At 40.1% G+C, this 15,963-nt stretch overlaps 1 protein-coding gene across 1 annotated transcript in view; it reads right to left on the reverse strand.

The window, feature by feature from the left end:
- Positions 1 to 15,592, reverse strand: part of LOC124788266 (pyridine nucleotide-disulfide oxidoreductase domain-containing protein 2-like) — a 177,019-nt gene extending 161,427 nt beyond the window's left edge. The window contains exon 1 of the mRNA XM_047255471.1: positions 15,390 to 15,592. Coding sequence (XP_047111427.1) covers positions 15,390 to 15,504 — 115 coding nt within the window. The 5' untranslated portion in view covers positions 15,505 to 15,592. The remainder of the gene's footprint in view (positions 1 to 15,389) is intronic.
- Between the last annotated feature and the right edge of the window lie 371 nt (positions 15,593 to 15,963).

The following is a 15,963-nucleotide window of genomic DNA, read 5'->3' on the forward strand; positions in this document are numbered from 1 at the left end:
TTGGATAATGTGAACCATGCCATCATTCTCATTCCACATTCATTGGCTAAACAATCTGTATAAGAGACTATATTACTATATCTAAAAACAAAGATGATGTGACTTACCAAACAAAAGCGCTAGCAGGTCGATAGACACACAAACAAACACAAACATACACACAAAATTCCAGCTTTCGCAACCAACGGTTGCTTTATCAGGAAAGAGGGAAGGAGAGGGAAAGATGAAGGGATGTGGGTTTCAAGGGAGAGGGTAAGGAGTCATTCCAATCCTGGGAGCGGAAAGACTTACCTTAGGGGGAAAAAAGGACAGGTATACACTCGCACACACACCCATATCCAACCGCACATACACAGACACAAGCAGACATTTGTAAAGGCAAAGAGTTTCGGCAGAGATGTCAGTCGAGGCAGAAGTACAAATGCAAAGATGTTGTTGAAAGACAGGTGAGGTATGAGCGACGGCAACTTGAAATTAGTGGAGGTTGAGGCCTGGCGGATAACGAGAAGAGAGGATATACTGAAGGGCAAGTTCCCATCTCCGGAGTTCTGACAGGTTGGTGTTAGTGGGAAGTATCCAGATAACCCAGATGGTGCAACACTGTGCCAAGATGTGCTGGCCGTGCACCAAGGCATGTTTAGCCACAGAGTGATCCGAAGTATCCAGATAACCTGGCCGGTGCAACACTGTGCCAAGATGTGCTGGCCGTGCACCAAGGCATGTTTAGCCACAGAGTGATCCGAAGTATCCAGATAACCTGGCCGGTGTAACACTGTGCCAAGATGTGCTGGCCGTGCACCAAGGCATGTTTAGCCACAGAGTGATCCTCATTACCAACAAACACTGTCTGCCTGTGTCCATTCATGTGAATGGACAGTTTGTTGCTGGTCATTCCCACATAGAAAGCTTCACAGTGTAGGCAGGTCAGTTGGTAAATCACGTGGGTGCTTTCACTCGTAGCTCTGTCTTTGATCGTGTACACCTATCGGGTTACAGGACTGGAGTAGGTGGTGGTGGGAAGGTGCATGGGACAGGTTTTATACCGGGGGCGGTTACAAGGGTAGGAGGTTGTTGTTGTTGTTGCTGTTATGGTCTTCAGTCTTGAGACTGGTTTGATGCAGCTCTCCATGCTACTCTATCCTGTGCAAGCTTCTTCATCTCCTAGTACCTACTGCAACCTACATCCTTCTGAATCTACTTAGTGTATTCATCTCTTGGTCTCCCTATACGATTTTTACCCTCTACGCTGCCCTCCAATACTAAATTGGTGATCCCTTGATGCCTCAGAACATGTCCTACCAACCGATCCCTTCTTCTGGTCAAGTTGTGCCACAAACTTCTCATCTCCCCAATCCTACTCAATACTTCCTCATTAGTTACGTGATCTACCCATCTAATCTTCACCATTCTTCTGTAGCACCACATTTCAAAAGCTTCTATTCTCTTCTTGTCCAAACTATTTATCGTCAATGTTTCACTTCCATACATGGCTACACTTCATACAAATACTTTCAGAAAAAACTTCCTGACACTTAAATCTACACTCGATGTTAACAATTTTCTCTTCTTGAGAAACACTTTCCTTGCCATTGCCAGTCTACATTTTATATCCTCTCTACTTCGACCATCATTGGTTATTTTGCTCCCCAAATAGTAAAACTCCTTTACTACTTTCAGTGTCTCATTTCCTAATCTAATTCCCTCAGCATCACCCGACTTAATTCGACTACATTCCATTATCCTCGTTTTGCTTTTGTTGATGTTCATCTTATATCCTCCTTTCAAGACACTGTCCATTCCATTCATCTGCTCTTCCAAGTCCTTTGCTGTCTCTGACAGAATTACAATGTCATCGGCAAGCCTCAAAGTTTTTATTTCTTCTCCATGGATTTTAATACCTACTCCGAATTTTTCTTTTGTTTCCTTTACTGCTTGCTCAATATACAGATTGAACAACATCGGGGAGAGGCTACAACCCTGTCTTACTCCCTTCCCAACCACTGCTTCCCTTTCATGTCCCTCGACTCTTATAACTGCAATCTGGTTTCTGTACAAATTGTAAATAGCCTTTCGCTCCCTGTATTTTACCCCTGCCACCTTTAGAATTTGAAAGAGGGTATTCCAGTCAACATTGTCAAAAGCTTTCTCTAAGTCTACAAATGCTAGAAACGTAGGTTTGCCTTTCCTTAATCTTTCTTCTAAGATAAGTCGTAAGGTCAGTATTGCCTCACATGTTCCAGTGTTTCTATGGAATTCAAACTGACCTTCCCCGAGGTTGGCTTCTACTAGTTTTTCCATTCGTCTGTAAAGAATTCGTGTTAGTATTTTGCAGCTGTGACTTATTAAACTGATAGTTCGGTAATTTTCACATCTGTGAACACCTGCTTTCTTTGGGATTGCAATTATTATATTCTTCTTGAAGTCTGAAGGTATTTCGCCTGTTTCATACATCTTGCTCACCAAATGGTAGAGTTTTGTCAGGACTGTGTCTCCCAGGGCCGTCAGTAGTTCCAATGGAATGTTGTCTACTCTCGGGGCCTTGTTTCGACTCAGGTCTTTCAGTGCTCTGTCAAACTCTTCACGCAGTATCTTATCTCCCATTTCATCTTCATCTACATCCTCTTCCATTTCCATAATATTGTCTTCAAGTACATTGCCCTGGTATAGACCCTCTATATACTCCTTCCACCTTTCTGCCTTCCCTTCTTTGCTTAGAACTGGGTTGCCATCTGAGCTCTTGATATTCATACAAGTGGTTCTCTTATCTCCAAAGGTCTCTTTAATTTTCCTGTAGGCAATATCTATCTTACCCCTAGTGAGACAAGCCTCTACATCCTTACATTTGTCCTCTAGCCATCCCTGCTTAGCCATTTTGCACTTCATGTCGATACCATTTTTGAGACGTTTGTATTCCTTTTTGCCTGCTTCATTTACTGCATTTTTATATTTTCTCCTTTCATCAATTAAATTCAATATTTCATCTGTTACACAAGGATTTCTATTAGCCCTCGTCTTTTTACCTACTTGATCCTCTGCTGCCTTCACTACTTCATCCCTCAGAGCTACCCATTCTTCTTCTACTGTATTTCTTTCCCCCATTCCTGTCAATTGTTCCCTTATGCTCTCCCTGAAACTCTGTACAACCTCTGGTTCTTTCAGTTTATCCAGGTCCCATCTCCTTAAATTCCCACCTTTTTGCAGTGTCTTCAGTTTCAATCTGGAGTTCATAACCAATAGATTGTGGTCAGAATCCACATCTGCCCCTGGAAATGTCTTACAACTTAAAACCTGGTTCCTAAATCTCTGTCTTACCATTATATTATCTATCTGATACCTTTTAGTATCTCCAGGATTCTTCCAGGTAGACAACCTTCTTTTATGATTCTTGAACCAAGTATTAGCTATGATCAAGTTATGCTCTGCGAAAAATTCTACCAGGCGGCTTCCTCTTTCATTTCTTAGCCCCAATCCATATTCACCTACTATGTTTCCTTCTCTCCCTTTTCCTACTGACGAATTCCAGTCACCCATGACTATTAAATTTTTGTCTCCCTTCATAATCTGAATAATTTCTTTTATTTCATCATACATTTCTTCAATTTCTTTGTCATCTGCAGAGCTAGTTGGCATATAAACTTGTACTACTGTGGTAGGCATGGGCTTTGTGTCTATCTTGGCCACAATAATGCGTTCACTATGCTGTTTGTAGTAGCTAACCCACACTCCTATTTTTTTATTCATTATTAAACCTACTCCTGCATTACCCCTATTTGATTTTGTATTTATATTCCTGTAATCACCTGACCAAAAGTCTTGTTCCTCCTGCCACCGAACTTCACTAATTCCCACTATATCTAACTTTAACCTATCCATTTCCCTTTTTAAATTTTCTAACCTACCTGCCCGATTAAGGGATCTGACATTCCACACTCCGATCCGTAGAACGCCAGTTCTCTTTCTTCTGATAACGACGTCCTCTTGAGTAGTCCCCGCCCGGAGATCCGAATGGGGGACTATTTTACCTCCGGAACATTTTACCCAAGAGGACGCCATCATCATTTAATCATACAGTAAAGCTGCATGTCCTCGGGAAAAATTACGGCTGTAGTTTCCCCTTGCTTTCAGCCGTTCGCAGTACCAGCACAGCAAGGCCGTTTTGGTTAATGTTACAAGGCCAGATCAGTCAATCATCCAGACTGTTGCCCCTGCAACTACTGAAAAGGCTGCTGCCCCTCTTCAGGAACCACATGTTTGTCTGGCCTCTCAACAGATACCCCTCCGTTGTGATTGCACCTACGGTACGGCCATCTGTATCGCTGAGGTACGCAAGCCTCCCCACCAACGGCAAGGTCCATGGTTCATGGGGGGGAGGTGAAATATATTAAGCAATGGAAATCAGGGTTGCATCATTATAATTAAAATATTATAATCTTCAAAGAGATATCAAGACTTTAAATTACTAAAATCTGACAGCAGCAAAATAATTAGGGCAGTAACTAAAAGAAAACTGAATTATGTAGGAAACCAGTTCAACTGGAAAATGGTGCATTGTTGATGGAACTAAGTCAAATGGGGCTTTAAGGACGAAGGAGACAACAAATGCGACTGTGGTGAAGTTCAGGATATGGAACACCTTCTACAGTGTTCCATCTGCCCCACAAGGTGTACCCTTGATGAACTATGACTTGAGAAGAGAAAAATATTGGACTTGGCCAGACATTGGGCTGAGAGCCTTTGAAACAAATCTCCGGACACGAAAAAGTAAATAAGTATGCTGATTGTGATTAAATGTCTACCTGAGCACAAATCTCCTTTCCTTTCCATCAAAATATAGTAACTTGGATAATGTGAACCATGCCATCATTCTCATTCCACATTCATTGGCTAAACAATCTGTATAAGAGACTATATTACTATATCTAAAAACAAAGATGATGTGACTTACCAAACGAAAGCGCTAGCAGGTCGATAGACACACAAACAAACACAAACATACACACAAAATTCCAGCTTTTGCAACCAACGGTTGCTTTATCAGGAAAGAGGGAAGGAGAGGGAAAGATGAAGGGATGTGGGTTTCAAGGGAGAGGGTAAGGAGTCATTCTAATCCCGGGAGCGGAAAGACTTACCTTAGGGGGAAAAAAGGACAGGTATACACTCGCACACACACCCATATCCAACCGCACATACACAGACACAAGCAGACATTTGTAAAGGCAAAGAGTTTCGGCAGAGATGTCAGTCGAGGCAGAAGTATAAATGCAAAGATGTTGTTGAAAGACAGGTGAGGTATGAGCGACGGCAACTTGAAATTAGTGGAGGTTGAGGCCTGGCGGATAACGAGAAGAGAGGATATACTGAAGGGCAAGTTCCCATCTCCGGAGTTCTGACAGGTTGGTGTTAGTGGGAAGTATCCAGATAACCCAGATGGTGCAACACTGTGCCAAGATGTGCTGGCCGTGCACCAAGGCATGTTTAGCCACAGAGTGATCCGAAGTATCCAGATAACCCGGCCGGTGTAACACTGTGCCAAGATGTGCTGGCCGTGCACCAAGGCATGTTTAGCCACAGAGTGATCCTCATTACCAACAAACACTGTCTGCCTGTGTCCATTCATGTGAATGGACAGTTTGTTGCTGGTCATTCCCACATAGAAAGCTTCACAGTGTAGGCAGGTCAGTTGGTAAATCACGTGGGTGCTTTCACTCGTAGCTCTGTCTTTGATCGTGTACACCTCCCGGGTTACAGGACTGGAGTAGGTGGTGGTGGGAAGGTGCATGGGACAGGTTTTATACCGGGGGCGGTTACAAGGGTAGGAGGTTGTTGTTGTTGTTGCTGTTATGGTCTTCAGTCTTGAGACTGGTTTGATGCAGCTCTCCATGCTACTCTATCCTGTGCAAGCTTCTTCATCTCCTAGTACCTACTGCAACCTACATCCTTCTGAATCTACTTAGTGTATTCATCTCTTGGTCTCCCTATACGATTTTTACCCTCTACGCTGCCCTCCAATACTAAATTGGTGATCCCTTGATGCCTCAGAACATGTCCTACCAACCGATCCCTTCTTCTGGTCAAGTTGTGCCACAAACTTCTCATCTCCCCAATCCTACTCAATACTTCCTCATTAGTTACGTGATCTACCCATCTAATCTTCACCATTCTTCTGTAGCACCACATTTCAAAAGCTTCTATTCTCTTCTTGTCCAAACTATTTATCGTCCATGTTTCACTTCCATACATGGCTACACTCCATACAAATACTTTCAGAAAAAACTTCCTGACACTTAAATCTACACTCGATGTTAACAAATTTCTCTTCTTCAGAAACACTTTCCTTGCCATTGCCAGTCTACATTTTATATCCTCTCTACTTCGACCATCATCGGTTATTTTGCTCCCCAAATAGTAAAACTCCTTTACTACTTTCAGTGTCTCATTTCCTAATCTAATTCCCTCAGCATCACCCGACTTAATTCGACTACATTCCATTATCCTCATTTTGCTTTTGTTGATGTTCATCTTATATCCTCCTTTCAAGACACTGTCCATTCCATTCATCTGCTCTTCCAAGTCCTTTGCTGTCTCTGACAGAATTACAATGTCATCGGCGAGCCTCAAAGTTTTTATTTCTTCTCCATGGATTTTAATACCTACTCCGAATTTTTCTTTTGTTTCCTTTACTGCTTGCTCAATATACAGATTGAACAACATCGGGGAGAGGCTACAACCCTGTCTTACTCCCTTCCCAACCACTGCTTCCCTTTCATGTCCCTCGACTCTTATAACTGCAATCTGGTTTCTGTACAAATTGTAAATAGCCTTTCGCTCCCTGTATTTTACCCCTGCCACCTTTAGAATTTGAAAGAGGGTATTCCAGTCAACATTGTCAAAAGCTTTCTCTAAGTCTACAAATGCTAGAAACGTAGGTTTGCCTTTCCTTAATCTTTCTTCTAAGATAAGTCGTAAGGTCAGTATTGCCTCACATGTTCCAGTGTTTCTATGGAATTCAAACTGACCTTCCCTGAGGTTGGCTTCTACTAGTTTTTCCATTCGTCTGTAAAGAATTCGTGTTAGTATTTTGCAGCTGTGACTTATTAAACTGATAGTTCGGTAATTTTCACATCTGTGAACACCTGCTTTCTTTGGGATTGCAATTATTATATTCTTCTTGAAGTCTGAAGGTATTTCGCCTGTTTCATACATCTTGCTCACCAAATGGTAGAGTTTTGTCAGGACTGTGTCTCCCAGGCCCGTCAGTAGTTCCAATGGAATGTTGTCTACTCTCGGGGCCTTGTTTCGACTCAGGTCTTTCAGTGCTCTGTCAAACTCTTCACGCAGTATCTTATCTCCCATTTCATTTTCATCTACATCCTCTTCCATTTCCATAATATTGTCTTCAAGTACATTGCCCTGGTATAGACCCTCTATATACTCCTTCCACCTTTCTGCTTTCCCTTCTTTGCTTAGAACTGGGTTTCCATCTGAGCTCTTGATATTCATACAAGTGATTCTCTTATCTCCAAAGGTCTCTTTAATTTTCCTGTAGGCAGTATCTATCTTACCCCTAGTGAGATAGGCCTCTACATCCTTACATTTGTCCTCTAGCCATCCCTGCTTAGCCATTTTGCACATCCTGTTGATCTCATTTTTGAAACGTTTGTATTCCATTTTGCCTGCTTCATTTACTGCATTTTTATATTTTCTCCTTTCATCAATTAAATTCAATATTTCTTCTGTTACCCAAGGATTTCTACTAGCCCTCGTCTTTTTACCTACTTGTTCCTCTGCTGCCTTCACTACTTCATCCCTCAAAGCTACCCATTCTTCTTCTACTGTATTTCTTTCCCCCATTCCTGTCAATTGTTCCCTTATGCTCTCCCTGAAACTCTGTACAACCTCTGGTTCTTTCAGTTTATCCAGGTCCCATCTCCTTAAATTCCCACCTTTTTGCAGTTTCTTCAGTTTTAATCTACAGGTCATAACAAATAGATTGTGGTCAGAGTCCACATCTGCCCCTGGAAATGTCTTACAATTTAAAACCTGGTTCCTAAATTTCTGTCTTACCATTATATTATCTATCTGATACCTTTTAGTATCTCCAGGGTTCTTCCATGTATACAACCTTCTTTTATGATTCATTTCTTAGTCCCTATCCATATTCATCTACTACGTTTCCTTCTCTCCCTTTTCCTACACTCGAATTCCAGTCTCCCATGCCTATTAAATTTTTGTCTCCCTTCATAATCTGAATAATTTCTTTTATTTCATCATACATTTCTTCAATTTCTTCGTCATCTGCAGAGCTAGTTGGCATATAAACTTGTACTACTGTAGTACGTGTGGGCTTCGTATGTATCTTGGCCACAATAATGCGTTCACTATGCTGTTTGTAGTAGCTTACCCACATTCCTATTTTCCCATTCATTATTAAACCTACTCCTGCTTTACCCCTATTTTATTTTGTGTTTATAACCCTGTAGTCACCTGACCAGAAGTCTTGTTCCTCCTGCCACCGAACTTCACTAATTCCCACTATACCTAACTTTAGCCTATCCATTTCCCTTTTTAAATTTTCTAACCTACCTGCCCGATTAAGGGATCTGACATTCCACGCTCCGATCTGTAGAACGCCAGTTTTCTTTCTCCTGATAACGACATCCTGTTGATTAGTCCCCGCCCGGAGATCCAAATGGGGGACTATTTTACCTCCGGAATATTTTACCCAAGAGGACGCCATCATCATTTAATCATACAGTAAAGCTGCATGCCCTCGGGAAAAATTACGGCTGTAGTTTCCCATTGCTTTCAGCCGTTCGCAGTACCAGCACAGCAAGGCCGTTTTGGTTATTGTTACAAGGCCAGATCAGTCAATCATCCAGACTGTTGCCCTTGCAACTACTGAAAAGGCTGCTGCCCCTCTTCAGGAACCACACGTTTGTCTGGCCTCTCAACAGATACCCCTCCGTTGTGGTTGCACCTACGGTACGGCCATCTGTATCGCTGAGGCACGCAAGCCTCCCCACCAACGGCAAGGTCCATGGTTCATGGGGGGGATCATGAAGGTATCATTAATAAATCTGTACCAAACTTTGGGTTGGCAGGCCTGGGTAGCCAAGAATGCTTCCTCTAAGCGACCCATGAATAGATTGGCGTTCGAGGGGGCCATCCTGGTACCCATGGCTGTTTCCTTTAATTGTTGGTATGTCTGGCCTTCTAAAGTGAAGAAGTTGTGGGTCAGGATGAAGCTGGCTAAGGTAATGAGGAAAGAGGTTTTAGGTAGGGTGACAGGTGATGGGCGTGAAAGGAAGTGCTCCATCGCAGCGAGGCCCTGGACATGCGGAATATTTGTGTATAAGGAAGTGGCATCAATGGTTACAAGGGTGGGAGAGGAAAGACTCCCACATCCACACTGGCTGTTCAGAGCATCCTCCTACAGGCCAACCACAAATTAGAGCAGCATGCCACCCTCCACCTCAAAAAACTATCCAATCTCCTGGTTTCCCACCTCCGGAAAGGCAACTCCCTCACCCTTCACAACCTTTCCAACAAACCTCAACCTCCTCTCATTGCACACAAACCCAGTCTCTCCCATCTACTCAATCTCCCACTTCCAGCTCCACTCCCTCCAAAACCTCAAAATTCCAATCAACACAATCTGAAACCACAACACCCTAATTCAGTAGTTAACCTTTCCTCCAAACCTCTCTCTCAATCTGAAACCTCTGTCCAACCAAAGGCCTCACCTTCAGCCCCACTCCCAGCCCTTGTCAAAGATTTACTGTCCTACACTCGTGCTCTCTGCTGTAAATATCACTTTGCCACGAAGAAAAATGATCCTAATCCTACTTCTAATGATCCAAATCCTCAAGACACTATCCAAATTGAACCCTTCCTGGAACAGTTCCATTCTCCGCCACAGCGGGACCCACATCCTCTTCCTCAAAATCACCCTCTCCAAACCTTCCAGGAATTTCTGACTTCCAGCCTTGCCTCTCAATCCTTCTTAAAAAAACCTTAATCCTACTCCCAACATCACCACTGCTGAAGCCCAGGCTATCCGTGATCTGAAGGCTGACCGATCCATTGTCATTCTTCCGGCGGACAAGGGTTCCATGACTGTGGTACTTGATCATCGGAAGTATGTGGCTGAGGGACTGCGTCAGCTTTCAGACAACACCACATACAAAGTTTGCCAAGATAATCCCATTCCTGATGTCCAGGCAGAGCTTCATGCCTATGTAGATCAACACCTTCAAACCATTACATGCAGTCTCCCATCCTTCATCAAAGACACCAACCACTTTCTCGAACGCCTGGAATCCTTACCCAATCTGTTACCCCGGAAACCATCCTTGTAACCATTGATGCCACTTCCTTATACACAAATATTCTGCATGTCCAGGGCCTCGCTGCGATGGAGCACTTCCTTTCATGCCGATCACCTGCCACTCCACCAAGAGTGTCTTTCCGGCGTTCACCTAACCTTCGTAACCTCTTAGTTCATCCCTATGAAATCCCCAGACCACCTTCCCTACCCTCTGGCTCCTGCCCTTGTAACCGCCCCCGGTGGAAAACCTGTCCCAAGCACCCTCCCACCACCAACTACTCCAGTCCTGTAACCCGAAAGGTGTACACAATCAAAGGCAGAGCCACGTGTGAAAGCACCCACGTGATTTACCAACTGACCTGCCTACACTGTGAAGCTTTCTATGTGGGAATGACTAGCAACAAACTGTCCATTCACATGAATGGACACAGGCAGACAGTGTTTGTTGGTAATGAGGATCACCCTGTGGCTAAACATGCCTTGGTGCACAGCCAGCACATCTTGGCACAGTGTTACACCGTCCGGGATATCTGGATACTTCCCACTAACACCAACCTATCAGAACTCCGGAGATGGGAACTTGCCCTTCAGTATATCCTTTCTTCTCGTTATCCACCAGGCCTCAACCTCCGCTAATTTCAAGTTGCCGCCGCTCATACCTCACCTGTCTTTCAACAACATCTTTGCATTTGTACTTCTGCCTCGACTGACATCTCTGCCGAAACTCTTTGCCTTTACAAATGTCTGCTTGTGTCTGTGTATGTGCGGTTGGATATGGGTGTGTGTGCGAGTGTATACCTGTCCTTTTTTCCCCCTAAGGTAAGTCTTTCCGCTCCCGGGATTGGAATGACTCCTTACCCTCTCCCTTAAAACCCACATCCTTTCATCTTTCCCTCTCCTTCCCTCTTTCCTGATGAAGCGACCGTTGGTTGCGAAAGCTTGAATTTTGTGTGTATGTTTGTGTTTGTTTGTGTGTCTATTGACCTGCTAGCGCTTTCGTTTGGTAAGTCACATCTTCTTTGTTTTTAGATATTTTTTTCCCACGTGGAATGTTTCCCTCTATTATATCCAGACTATATTACTATAAATATACACATCTACATTAGAAAGATGTACAGGCTAAGATCCTTATGTTCACCTCAACCTCAAAGCTCGACACAAAAGGGACTGTATTTTAATGTACCCCTGTTCAAACTACACGCAAAAAATTCCTCTTTATAGGAGGCATGAGGTCTGTCTTCCCCCCCCCCCCCCCTTTCTCTCTCTCTCTCTCTCTGTGTGTGGTTTTTTTTTTTTTTTTTGTTTTTTTGTTTTTTTTTTTTTTTTTTGAAGCATCGGTTTTAAATTTAATTATATACTATAACACGGAATGTGGTCTACCCTCGTAATTGCTAGAAGTGGGTCATTGTCATCCTGGGGCTTGAGTGACCTACAATGCCTGTTTAACCTTCCCCAACCTATCCCTCGCTCCGCTCAAAGGAAGAAATGATAGTTCTGAAAGCTAGGTTAGTGCCATCACTTTTATATACATCCATTAACGGTACTGAACATTTCACTTCCCAAAGGTAAGTACAGTCCATAATTCATTAGTTTTCTTGATTTAACTTTTCTTGGATACAATGATATATTTATCACAGATAAGTGTATGTGAAATAATTTTACAATTATATGCAGTTAATAACATACTATTCTGTACAATTGCAAGCAAATGGTTAGAATCTTACCTGACAAACAGATTACAAAAAGTTGAAATTAATTTTGAAAAAAAGAATACAACCAGCCATCAATGTACCGTCCACTCCTCTGACACAATGCCTATTAGATATGGTGTGCCACAAGGCTCAATCCTGGGACCCACGCTGTTTCTGCTATATGTTGATGACATAAGCACAAAGCTTACTAAAGGACATACCACACTATTTGCCAATGACACGAGTATACTAATAACAGGTACTGATACAGAGGACCACAACAAAAAAATTAAACCGCTTATGTCGTCACTCAGCAAATGGTTCAACGAGAACAAACTGATTATAAATATACAGAAAACAACGAACATCAACTTCAGACTCTCATCCTAAAAACAAGAGATGCCCAATGTGATTCTAAATAACCAAGAGCTTACGTGTGTGGACTCTGTCAAGTTTCTTGGCATATGGCTTGAAGAAAATCTTAAGTGGGAGACACACACAAATTATATCTCTAAAAAGTTATTAACTGTATGTTACATTTTAAGGATACTTGAAAAATCTGTTCTCATACATATATATTATGCTTACTTCCACTCTACATTACCGTGTGGAATCATATTTTGGGGGAACTCACTTGGGGGTAGACATATTTTCAAAATGCAAAAAAAGGCAATACGCATAATATGTGACCTAAGACATAATGAATCATGCAGACAACATTTCAAAACAAATGGCATTATGATACTGCCCTCTGCTTACATTTATAATATCATCTCATTTGTCAAGTCATGCCTGTTAAACAATGACTGCACATTAAAATTCAATGGAAATATTCATAACTATCTGACCTACATATGATTCAGTCCAGAACTACCTGCTACCAAAAAAGTGTTTTAAATGTTGGGATACAAATGTATAATAATTAACCAAATGAAATCAAAGCAACAAAGAACCCAAGAGCCTTCGCACATAAGTTAAAAAAATATCTCTTGGACCAATGCTTTTATGCAGTTGATCATTTTTTTGAAAGCGGTTAAAATTGTAAACAATTTTATAGTAAATGTTCAATTAGGTCTGAAAATTATATACTGTGCATGTCTATGAAATATACTGGATTATTTTACTATTATATTTGTATTGGCTGTTTGTATTTTACTATACAACAATTGTATTTACTGTTTTGTTAAAGATAGATAACTTCCTCATTACAAAATAATGTAAAATCAATTTATTAAAAATTACTTGCATGTTTTCTTGACCTGTCCAATGTCATATGTACAACTGTACAATTCTAAGATTTGTATTGATTGTTTTATTTAAGATAGATAATTTCCTCACTACAAAATAATGTAAAAATCAATTTGTAAAAATTACTTGTAAATATCCTCTCTTGACCTGTCCATATCATATGTACAACTGTACAATACTATGATTGCCTGGATCAAAAAAATACAATACATTATGAAGGAACACACACAGCAACAGTCACAATAAAAATGAGCATACAGCCATAATTTTTATTATATTTTTGCAAATATAGTTATTTTTAACTTGAGCACTTCAGCTTATTATAATGAAGGGAATAAGCTGCATTATTTTTAATGTCAATGATTCAAGTACTTTTCAGAACTATAAATCTGTTTCTAAATAACAAGATTTTTAATTCTTTTTTAAGTATGATGAATTCTGATACTCTTTTTATTTATTTTGGTAATGCACTGAACAGTGCTTTCTCAGTACATGTCTTTTGCAAATATTTCCCTATGAAAATCATTTGTATTCCTTGTTTCTGCTGAACACTGAGAATTCCTACTGTACCAAAAAAAGTATACTTCCGTAAATACAGATAGGTTGGAGAGTAAAAATTTTAAATTCATTGAAAATATACTCACATGATTCATTATGTTTAACTCCTTTGATTATTCTTATTGCTCTCTTTTGGAGTATAAATGATTGTTTACCCAGATTAGGATTCTCCCCAAACACTATATCATATCTTAATCTGCTATGACTGTGTGCAAAGTAGGTTTGTAACACTTTTTCAATATTAGAGTAATTTTTAAGCCTTTTTAGAAAATATCAATACTGACTTAATATTTCTGTTTAACAATAATTTGGTATGTTTCTCCCAACTTAAATGTGCACTGACTCATACTCCTAAAAATATGGTTTGACGTGACAGGTCTGTCTTACACTGCCCAAGTCCTATTGCTTGAATGGTTCCCAGTTTGTTCCTTATATGGCTGTAGTTCATGCAAATTGTGTCTTGATTTTTCATCCACAATCAATGTGTTGTCCCTAAACCATCTGTTCACCTTTTTCTATTTGTTCTGCATCAGTTTATATTAATGTCCAGTTCCTTTAACTGTTCGGAGAGATCATTAATAATTCTGTTCAATATGATGTCATGCATTGGTGGTCCACAGTTTTTAGAAAGGTTCATTACCATTGAGTGTATCACATTCCATGACAAAGTATGTATTTTATTTCCTACTATATACTTACCATGTGAGCACTGTATGAAAAATATACTGGTCAGTGCTGTGCAAATAGCTGAGCAGTGGAATGAAGTTAAGTTTTTCAATAGATAAAATAATGTGTTTGTTAGTTATTCATACATTTTGTGGGTCATTTTTACATTCTTGTTGATTTGATGAGGAATGAGAGTAACTTATTCATGCTGAAGAAACTTTCTTTTAGGATCCTAAATTTAGTTTATGTCCCATACTGCTGTAAGAAGTGAAAAATAAATAACCAGCAATGGATTCTGTAGCTTCAGAGTTTTACATTTTCACACGAATTATGTCTTTTGTTTGGACTTTTATAGCTTATGTTTTTAAAAAAGAAGCTGACTAAAAACATAATACTGATAAAGTATACATAAAGCCAATCAGCAGTTTGTCTGATTATGACTTACCATATCAGTTTGAAATTATATTGGTAATATACCTGTTTGATCTTTATAAGTGCAATGTTTTATTTTTTTTTTCCTCCAAATGCTTTACAAATACAGTTAGAATTGCTTAACAAATATAACATATGGTGTATGTTTAGGTGATTTCCACATGTCATGTAACATAGATACTTTCTTGAAATTATTATAAACTGTTATGAAAAAGAAACTACATGTCAAAGTTTTACTTGTTTTAAGAAAACTTCAGTGTTAGATTGACACAAAAAAACCTGGTCAAATTCATGTAAAATGTGAAACTCTGCTGTTATTGGACCCATTTCTGAAAACTTAAAATAGGGTTCCTCATTTAGAGACATTAAAACAAAGTAAATCTATCATAATGCTGCATGTTATGATGACATCTCAAGTTTGCAACATGAAAAAGTGCTTGAAGACAAAATAACAAATGTAACTTAACCTGCTCCTACAATGACAGCGTCATACTTCACTTTTGGCTGTTTGGAAGGCAGATGTAAAAGCCTGACATAAGTGTGAAAAACAGTTGTTGCTTGAGGCAGTTGACCTTTCATCATGTTTTATTTAAACTAGACTTTATCTGTAGGCCAGCTGAGCACTCAGTCACAACATTCAGCTTCAACTGATAACACCAAAGGCATAAAAAAGGTACCACTACTATGAATCAAAAGAGTCCCTCTTTGCAGGACAAGATGCTTTAGCTACAATGGTGTCTACATATTGCATTATCATTCCATAGAAATAAATGAAAAAAAATCATACAGAATATAATATAATGTGGCAAGCACAAGCACAGATTCATTAACATATTTTGTTAAATATTAAGTATGTTAAAAGCATATTGATGTTACTAATTTATGGAGGAAAAAAAATACCAGGCCAACAGTAAAGTACATGCTCTATCCAAATGTTGATGACATCATATTATATAAGCAAATGAATATATTTAATCAACTGACAAAATGCTTGTTGTATGGCTGGCAAATAATGAAATTATACTTTAAAAACTTAAATGA

Source organism: Schistocerca piceifrons, chromosome 3 (genome assembly GCF_021461385.2).
Source record: "Schistocerca piceifrons isolate TAMUIC-IGC-003096 chromosome 3, iqSchPice1.1, whole genome shotgun sequence".
In the NCBI taxonomy this organism is placed as follows: domain Eukaryota; kingdom Metazoa; phylum Arthropoda; class Insecta; order Orthoptera; family Acrididae; genus Schistocerca; species Schistocerca piceifrons.